Consider the following 9,485-nt stretch of genomic DNA (forward strand, 5'->3'; position numbering starts at 1 on the left):
TCGTTTGTACATGGATCTCTCTCTCTCTCTCTCTCTCTCTCTCTCTCCCTACTCATTCTCTCTCTCTCTCTCTCTCTCTCTCTTCTACTCATTCTCACTTATTCTCAGAAACAACGGACCTTTACAAACAGCCAAACTGATCAAGGAAATTCAGTTCACTATGAAATTAAAAATGCTATAAAATAATTAGCTCTGTACAATTTTATTATCAGTTATTAAAGCACGCTTTTTGTAAAAACAATTCTCTGGTTCTTGCCTTCCACAGTTAACAGTACTCCCAGGTTTGTCTCTTCCCCTTCCTTTAGGAGAACTTCTTGTTTTACACTGATGGAACAGTGAATGAACGCCACCTGTTAATAATTACCCAAAGGCAAATCTCAGTATCGCCGGGAAGAAAGCCAAGAACAGTACTCGTGCGTTTGCATAGCAACAGCTTGATCTATTTGCTTCAGACCTTGACTTGGTTTAATAAAAGCTGCATCTCCAACATAAAACACTATGTTAGGCCAAAAAAAGATCGAACTACTGTTGTCAACAGAGTTGCTTTCCTAGGCTGTCGGTGATGTCTTCAGAGGGTCAGTGGAGTAATGAATTTAATGTCAGCGATTTCGGATGATTAGCCAATGGCATGTCAGAGCCTGTAGTCACAGCCTCTCAGCCATTTTAGCTACATTTGTGAAAATGGTGATGAAATATATTTTAAAATGAAGAAGTAAATCTGTTTTTGTGTAAATGACAGTATAACAGATATAAATGATATAGGTACAAAGAAATACAGATTTATAATCATATAATGTATAAAATACATATATAATTTTTATATTTGAGAAAGTGATTTTCAGTATTTTCAATAACAGATCTCATATGCTTATGTTGGATCCATGTCGGTAAAACGTCATTTAAGGCGCCGCCATCAGATATTGCTTTCGTCATCAATGTACGACGCTCAGTGCATGCCGTAAGAGGGAGTGAAATAGCACGTTCCATTGGCTACATATACTATTAATTTATATAGTAAAATGAGGGAAACACCGTTATCAAACTGCGAGCGGCAATTTCTGTTGAAAGCCATCGAAGAAAAAAAGGTAAATTAAAATGACGGCACAAGCTGTACGGAATTCAAGCGAACAAACGTGAATGAACTAACGTTAACTTGGGTATAGTTAGATAGCTAGGCAATTTTCCCAAAACATAGCTATGACATATTGGGATGTTTGCTAACGGTTGCTAATACGTGTTTTGTTAACCAAGGCGTAGTTCGCTGTGATAACTCGGGTTCACTGCATTTTAATGGATTACTGCTGGAGAATAGTCAGTGTAGCATATCCAGTTGTCAGTGGAACTATTGATGTTTACTAGGGACGTTGGCAGTATTACCACCGTGACTGAGTTAATCTGGGTTTGAGTCTGTTCCATTTCAGTTAAGGAAATTAACAAATTTGCATACATCTCTTGGATCGTAACACTGTAGTCGCTAATCTAAGAGGACTCCTTCAAGTCGCAGGCTAATTAACTTTAATTAGGCTACATCGATAAGCAGTCTGAAATGCGGTTTTTGATATACCTATTTCTAATCATTATTTACAACTGACTCGCAATAAAGACACTGTTCCTTTCAATAGAGGCGTAAGTAACAGCCTGTTTCCTTATTTATTTGTACTGCAGCATTGGTTAGTGTTATTAATGTGTAGTGCAGCGCTGGGTGTTGTTATTCATGTGTACTGCAACACTTGGTGTTATCATTATTAATGTGTACTGCAGAGCTGCTTTGTGTTATTGTTATTAATGTTTACTGTATCACTAGTTACTGCTATTATTATTTATGTCTACTGCAGCGCTTGGATGGAAGACAGACTTATGACTACAGAAATATAAAGATCACATTTGGAACGGACTATGGGTGCTGCATTGTTGACCTTGGAAAGACCAGGTGAGCCATTCACTGAACAGTTCACATTCTCTCTTTTTTTTGGAAATTAAGAAGAAGAAAAAAATGCTGCAAAATGTATTCTCACTTTCCATCGCAAGAACCAGTAGTCAGTCAGTTTTAATCTCATCTTTTCTCTTGTCTGGATTTCTCTGTCTCTCGTACACCCGATTGTGATCACTCCTCCATAACAGGTTATTTATGTGTTTTTGCTTGTCAGGGTTCTGGCCCAGGTGTCTTGTGAGCTGGTAGCACCCAAAGAGAACAGACCGACGGAGGGCATCCTGTTCCTCTCCCTGGAACTCTCCCCCATGGCGTCCCCCATCTTTGAGGCGGGCAGGTTGGGTTTCCGTTGTTCTCGTATCACTTTGGTTCCCAGAAATGCATCCTGGATTATCATGAATCATGAATGAGAAATTTTAACCTGTCATCCTGACTTTCTGTGAGTAACTTCCTAAGAAATATAGTGCCTTCAGAAGGTTCTCCTCCCACATTGTTTTCCTGCAGCCAATTTTTGGAATAGCCTAGTTTTCTTAATATTTTCATTAAATATTTATTGCAACTGTAAGTCCTGTGTAAAAAGTGTTCTAGGTGTTCATGGAGTATTGTATGAGGACAACCCTTTATCACCAGATAAACCTTATTTTCAGCTCAGGTGTATGTTTCATTTTAAGTTTTTCTTCTTTGTTCGTTTCTTTGTTTCAGGCAGTCTGATTTACTTGTGAAGTTAAACCGACTGCTAGAAAGATGCCTTCGGAACTCCAAATGCATAGACACAGAGTCTCTGTGTGTGGTTTCCGGTGAAAAGGTAAATTAGAATATCAACGCTGTCGCACCAGACACAGTAAACTGAACATGCGTTTCCTCAGCCGATGCTGAGAACATATAAACATGACTGTATTTAATGAGTCACTGATTCTGGTCGGTATCTTTATCGTCCTCCGACTCGTTTTTGCAGGTGTGGCAGATCAGAGTGGACGTGCACGTGCTGAACCACGAGGGAAACCTCATGGACGCGGCTAGCATAGCGGCCATCGCTGGGCTGTGCCACTTCAGACGGCCAGGCGTGGGCATCCAGGGGGACGAGGTTACTGTGGTCATTGTCTGATTAGTTTGGCTTCCATTGGTACCAAGCAGCATGCTGCTGTGCCACTCAGACGCGGATTGGGCATCCGGTGACATGTTACTGGGTCATACCTGATAGTTGGTTCCATTGGCACCCAGCGCCATCGCTGGGCTGGCACTCAGACGCCAGGTGGCATCCAGGGGGACGAGGTTACTGTGGTCATTGTCTGATTAGTTTGGCTTCCATAGGCACCTGGAGATCACAGTTGGGCTTGCCGAGTCATACTGTTGTGCACTGTTGTTAGTGTTGTGTTGTGAGGCCCACTGTCCAGGTGTATACATTAAAAATCTGCATTGCGGTCTCTTATAAGATACTCTAATCCAGAGTGAAGTACAGAAATGATGTACAGATGTTTATCCAATGTATTACTGTGATTGGTGTTATTCCTACTACATTTTTTCTACATGTATTACAATTCCCTGAACAGTTTGTATTGACATAGCCAAACTATGGCACATTCACATCAAGTATGTTTCATACAAACAATTATTTTTCAGTTTAGTTTTACTAAACCCAGTTTACACCCAGTTTTGACTGCTGCTTTGCTCCTAAAATAAATCCAGTCCTGATACTATGATTAAATCCAGTCCTGGCACCATGAATAAATCCAGTCCTGGCACCACAAAAAAATCCAGGTTGGATGTTTGTGTAGGACTGACTGATTATATCAACTGGGTGTGGAAGTTAGTGGGATGATCTTTATCTTAATTCTAATTAATCTTAAATCTCATACCTGCATTTTATTGGATAGAGGTTGAATTTTGGGGCTGTAGCAAAGCACAGCTGATAGGGGGAGAAGTTACACACTCAGGTGTGACAGGTTCCATGCTCAGGTGTAACAGGTTCCATGCTCAGGTGTGAAAGGTTAAATGGTCAGGTGACAGGTTAGCGCTCAGGTGTGAAAAAAAATGTCATGTGTGACTGTGTGACAGGTTCATGCTCAGGTGAGATATATGCTCAGGTGTGACAGGTTCATGCTCAGGTTAGACTTATGCTCAGGTGTGACAGGTTCATGCTCAGGTGAGATATATGCTCAGGTGTGACAGGTTCATGCTCAGGTGAGATATATGCTCAGGTGTGACAGGTTCATGCTCAGGTGCAGGACGTGTGCTTTCTGATGGTCATGTGCGCCTCTCTCCACAGTACGGCCCAGAGGAACGGGACCCTGTTCCCCTGAGCATTTATCACATGCCCATCTGCGTCAGCTTCGCCTTCTTCCTGGAAGGGTGAGTCACTGTGGGTGAGTCACTGCACTCAGGAAGTGCCGGTCACCCCACCCAAAACTCTAACCTTATCTGACCCTGTTCTATCTGCAGAAAGATCCCAACCCTGACCTTTCTGCAGAAAGATCCCAACCCCAACCCCAACCCCATCCTTTCTGCAGTGGGGTATTTAATGTCCGCAGTGAGTCTTGGCCTTGATTTAAGCCCTGGTATGAAAGTCTTCTTTCTCTCTCTCTCTCCGCTGCGCAGAACATACCTGCTGGTGGACCCCAGCGAAAGGGAGGAGAGAGTGATGGACGGTCTGCTGGTCATTGCCATGAACAAACACAGAGAGATCTGCTCCATTCAGTCCAGTGGAGGAATCATGCTCCTGAAGGACCAGGTGAGCTCAATCCAGCCATGACTGATCTAGGGTCAGATCTTTCTAATCATAATCACCGCACACTCTGAGCACTGTGACTGATCCGAGATCAGCTCTCTCTAATCATAATCGCAGCATACTCTGAGCACCGTGGCCGGTCCAGGTTCAGATTTCTCTCTGATCATAATAAATTGTTTCCCCGTTTCTGATCTGCGTTTCCATCAAGGTCTTACGATGCAGCAAGATCGCAAGCGTGAAAGTGTCCGAGATAACGGACCTCATCAACAGAGCTCTGGAGAATGACAGGAAAGCCAGGTGTGTAGCAGGTGCAGCTTAATGATTTAATGATCTTTTTCCTGCCTGAATCCTCTTGACTCTTCCTCCCAAATATAACCGCTGCCCCCTTGTGGCAGCCCCATGTTAACGCTGAATGTGTACTGTGAGTCCAGGAAAGAGGGAGGCAAATTTGGCTTTGCGGAGCTGATGGCCGTGCAGCGAATCACAGCGCTGAAGAGCGATGAAGTTTCCATAGAGATGAGTGACGGGGACACGGGAGCCCCCAGCGATGCCATCACGACAGAGTCTCCACCTGAGGTGTATCCTTTGCTGAAAGGACCAGTATTTGTGGAAAAAAGAGAAAATCCAGAAATGTTTCTTATTAAAATATTGAACACACATATATACACACACACACACACACACACACACAAAGAGTGTGTACCTGTTTAGCTAAGTAGTTTGGGGTGAAGAGTGCGGCTAGGTGTGTAATGTGTGTGGGGGGACGGGGCTGCTAGATGTGTTCGGGTGCTTGGAGTGTGTACCTCCTTAGCTAATGGGTATGGGGTGTGTGTGTGTTGGGGGGGGGGTGCTGCTAGGTGTGATCTGGTGCTTGGAGTGTGTACCTCCTTAGCTAAGGGGTGGGGGGGGGGATGTTGGGGGGAGGGGGATGCTGTTGCTAGGTGTGTTCTGGTGCTTGGAGCGGGAACCTCCTTAGCTAAGGGGTATGGGGGGGTGGGGTGCTGCTGCTAGGCGTGTTCTGGTGCTTGGAGCGGGAACCTCCTTAGCTAAGGGGTATGGGTGGGGGGGTGGGGGGGTGCTGCTAGGTGTGATCTGGTGCTTGGAGCGGGAACCTCCTTAGCTAAGGGATATGGGTAGGGGGGTGGGGGGGTGCTGCTAGGTGTGATCTGGTGCTTGGAGTGTGTACCTCCTTAGCTAAGGGCCGGTAGCGGGAGGGTGCCGTCGCCGGTGGTTCGAGCGCCAGGGGCCGGCCAGGTGGGAGAGAGCCTGGAGAACGCCTGGGGCCTGGAGCAGCTGGAGGAAGAGGAAGACCAGCCTGGCGATGAAGTCATGGATGAAGGCCTGGAGATAAAAGAGGAGAACCAGAGACAGGAGAAAAGCAAAGGTGTGTAATTCAGTGCACGTGTCTGTGTCTGTATGCTGGGATGTTGCGCATTTCAATAAGAATGCTTAAGTTGCATGCTTCATGTATAGGAACTGATAAATACACCAGGTAACAAAACAAATTCCCTCAACTAATTTTTCACATCCAGGTGAAGTTGTCGTCATCTCAGACAGTGAAGAGGAAGAAGTTGTCATTTTAAATCCGAAAACACAAGTCAAAGAATCGACGTGAGTTCATAACTGTGGAGTCATTTCACGTACAGAGATGTTGCTGAAGGAATTTACTGTAATACAGAACAACACACCAACGCAATGTTGTTTTGCAGGGTTACAGAATAGAAGGGTGTGCTTTGCAGATTATATAATCATCATTGGCATAAGTCAGAATGTGTCATTTAAAGAATTAACATGATTTTAGGATAATAGCAGATTCAGGATGCAACGTTAAAAATGAATAATTACTGCTGGTTCCATCTTTCGATTATGTACATTGTGAAATCCACTAAATATTTTGGATGCCATTTACACACAGATGAATTATGTAGCAACGTAATTCAACATACAAAGATAACTGTTTACAGGTTTAAATGTATAATCAATAAATGGAAGTTATTTAAGATTTCTGGATTACACGTGACTTGTAATCACATGACCCGTTTCATTGGGTTTATATTTACAAGTATTGTATATTTTAACAGGCTACATGCAAGTCAGTCACAGCCACAAAGCACAGGTGCTGCCAAGAAGAAGAAGAAGCAGCAGAAGAAGAAGCCTGTTCACTGAAGGACCTGTTACCGTGGTTACAGATCATTTCCCCTGCAGTTTTGAGATCTTCTGTCTTTGACCACAACCCTTAAATTGTTTTTTCTTCTTGTCTTTACAATGAATGTTTAAAATGGGTTAATTCACCCACAACTCTTCACGATTAAAAGCAAATCTTTTTGTACAACTTTATTAAATCTACCACTTAATCATGTTGTCCCTAAAAACCAACCTCTCCCAAGTTGCAAACACATTTAACCATTTAAGGAGAGGTGGGAGCAGTTATACACAACCTGTTTCAGGAGAGGTGACGTGAAAGCATTTGTTGCAATGAAATAAAAGTAAAATATGGAATTACAATGAATAAAGGTTACAATACAGTCCACCAAGCTTTAAAAACAGTCCTCATGCAATTACTTTTACAATTACAACAATTACAATTGTTAAAACAAATGCCTTCGAGTGCTGTCAAAATAAATTCCCAGTACTCTTCAGCCAATCAATGACTTAAATGGGCCACAGGTGTCGAGCCACCCCAAAAACCATGACCAATGGCCCTCCGGGACTGGAGTCTGACATCTGTTCCTGAAAACAGCTCTCAAGGCAAGATCCGGTATTTCAATTATTGAAATATTGTTTAATTTGTTTAAATCATGCAAGAACTTGCAAAAAACAAGTTTAGTTTGAATTACAAATCACCCCCTGGGTGCACGGAGTAGTGGGTCAGGTCAACCAACGGCCAACTGAAAGGTAGCCTACATAGGAACAGACTTGTAGCGAGGAAGAGGAGGAAAGCATGTACTGCAAAACGATGTATTAAAAGTAGTCGCTTTTAAGGACGTAGATTTCGTGATCCCTTTACAGCAATGGAGGAACCGTGCCGCATTGGCGGGGATCCTGCTACTTCTCGCATGCTAAGCGACAGATCACTGCACGCCAGCCTAATTCCCCTTCTCACTGAACGTGGCCGTTTTATGACATCAATGACTATTGCGCGTTCATAAATATCTGAACATTGTTGTCAAGACCAATCTTGTTTTTCCACTCTGGGATAGTGTTTTGTATGGTATTTACATAGGCGAATGCTACAGACTTCTGCGTAGCGGATAAATTCGACAGTGATCACATACAAAGATGGAGGCAGATATGATTAATGGAAACGTTGATTCAAGTCAATATAGAAGGCTGTCTGCAAAACTCAATCGGATTGTTGTCCCTCGTGGAATTTAGTGGAGCTGCGGTGAGAATGGACAACACGTAACGTAAACAGAATAATGGTCTTTTGTATTATTTATGAATAATGAGGTACGTTCATATATGTGTATTACTAAGTAAAATGCCGTGGCCGGTTAGCTCAGTTGGTTAGAGCGTGGTGCTAATAACGCCAAGGTCGCGGGTTCGATCCCCGTACGGGCCAAACCTTTTCTTTCTTTTTTTTGGCAAGTCCACACGTTAGTTGAATAATTACAGTAAGCCCTAAGAGCTCTCCAAGGGTTTGTGTCTACTGACGACACTGATGGGAAATATATTGTAATATTTATGATTACAGGTAAGAAGAATATATAAATGTTTCGACACCCCGACCTGTTGTTTTTACCTCTTTTGGAGGGGTCCAAGTCTTAATTAGGGGGGTCAGACCCCCCCAATCCCCCCAGTTCCTCTCGTAATTCGAACACTTAACATGCGTCGTAAAATACCCCACTTTGTTATTTGAATCAGACAATGCAATGGATCTCTGTCGAGTTGGCGTTTTTGAGCCTTGTAATGAATTGAGTGGGCCATAAGAGGTCGCGCTTTCACAATTAAATCAGTTTAATTTATCTCTCACTGTCTTATGGAAATGACTTTTTTCCCTGTGCTGTAATAATTAGTTAGATTGCATCGTGAGTATAAATGTTCACAGTCGCGTTAAAAACACAGTAATAAACATATTAGCAAATTAATTTTGTGAGTTTGGTCGGAAGCAGGGCGATGCGTTCATGGAATAGTGCCACGCTGTTGGTTGTCTAAAATGCTGGAAATGTTGCATATAACATTACATGGGTAGGAGGTGGTTATACAATCTTTTCAACTATCAGTTAGTAGCAGTAGTCAAATTATAAGGATATTCTAATGATAATTGTAATTATGATGACGATGCTGCTGTTGCCATTGTTGGCTAATATAGGTTGTCTAATAAGATACAGTTACAATTCTCCCAGAACGATGATTTATCTTAATAGGACATAACGGTTTTAACACATTATTCACAGCTGGTGTAGGTCTGTTTAAGTGTCTATCTACTTTAAAATGAGACAACCGACCAGTCCCGCTCCCGAATAACCGATGTTAAGAGCAATTGCTCTTACTTTCAGCAGATGGCGCCATATGGCACATTACAGTGACAAAGCTCCCTTATCACCTTAATCGAGCCAGGCAGCGGCAGAGAGTAATTAGTTTATTAGATCATACAGATAGCATTCTCTAAAAGATATTATATCTTTAATGTTTGTGAAAATATGTATGTTTAGGTGATTGGCAGAGAGCAGTATAATGCATTTTAAATTGTTTTAGCATCAACCGAAAATGCAGCCAGTGCAATGTTAAATCTAATTTTTCTGCGCAAAAACCTAATTAGGCATTTAAAAAGGTTAACGCCAGCGCCTGAGACGGTTTTTGTTTAATAATCCTATTACTGACGGCTCA

At 42.6% G+C, this 9,485-nt stretch overlaps 1 protein-coding gene and 1 non-coding gene across 2 annotated transcripts; both read left to right on the top strand.

Moving 5' to 3' along the window:
• Window positions 1-915: 915 nt before the first annotated feature.
• On the top strand, window positions 916-6,997 carry exosc9 (exosome component 9). The gene is made up of 12 exons (XM_064334851.1): window positions 916-1,085; window positions 1,836-1,930; window positions 2,148-2,267; window positions 2,633-2,735; window positions 2,886-3,023; window positions 4,197-4,279; window positions 4,526-4,658; window positions 4,864-4,952; window positions 5,087-5,233; window positions 5,864-6,039; window positions 6,188-6,266; window positions 6,737-6,997. Exons 1-12 carry the CDS (start codon window positions 1,020-1,022, stop codon window positions 6,819-6,821), a joined length of 1,314 nt encoding a protein of 437 aa, XP_064190921.1. The 5' UTR covers window positions 916-1,019; the 3' UTR covers window positions 6,822-6,997.
• A 1,146-nt stretch (window positions 6,998-8,143) lies between these two features.
• trnai-aau (transfer RNA isoleucine (anticodon AAU)) lies at window positions 8,144-8,217 on the top strand. Its single transcript has one exon. It is a non-coding gene; the product is annotated as a tRNA-Ile (tRNA).
• The last annotated feature ends 1,268 nt before the right edge of the window (window positions 8,218-9,485 follow it).

The sequence above is a fragment of the Anguilla rostrata genome, chromosome 5 (assembly GCF_018555375.3).
Source record: "Anguilla rostrata isolate EN2019 chromosome 5, ASM1855537v3, whole genome shotgun sequence".
Classification (NCBI taxonomy): domain Eukaryota; kingdom Metazoa; phylum Chordata; class Actinopteri; order Anguilliformes; family Anguillidae; genus Anguilla; species Anguilla rostrata.

Coding starts and splice junctions, on each gene's coding strand:
- exosc9 (XM_064334851.1), top strand. CDS start 1,020: ATGAGGGAAACACCGTTATCAAACTGCGAGCGGCAATTTCTGTTGAAA. Junction 4,659..4,863: donor TCATGCTCCTGAAGGACCAG/GTGAGCTCAATC, acceptor GTTTCCATCAAG/GTCTTACGATGCAGCAAGAT. Junction 5,234..5,863: donor ACAGAGTCTCCACCTGAGGT/GTATCCTTTGCT, acceptor AAGGGCCGGTAG/CGGGAGGGTGCCGTCGCCGG.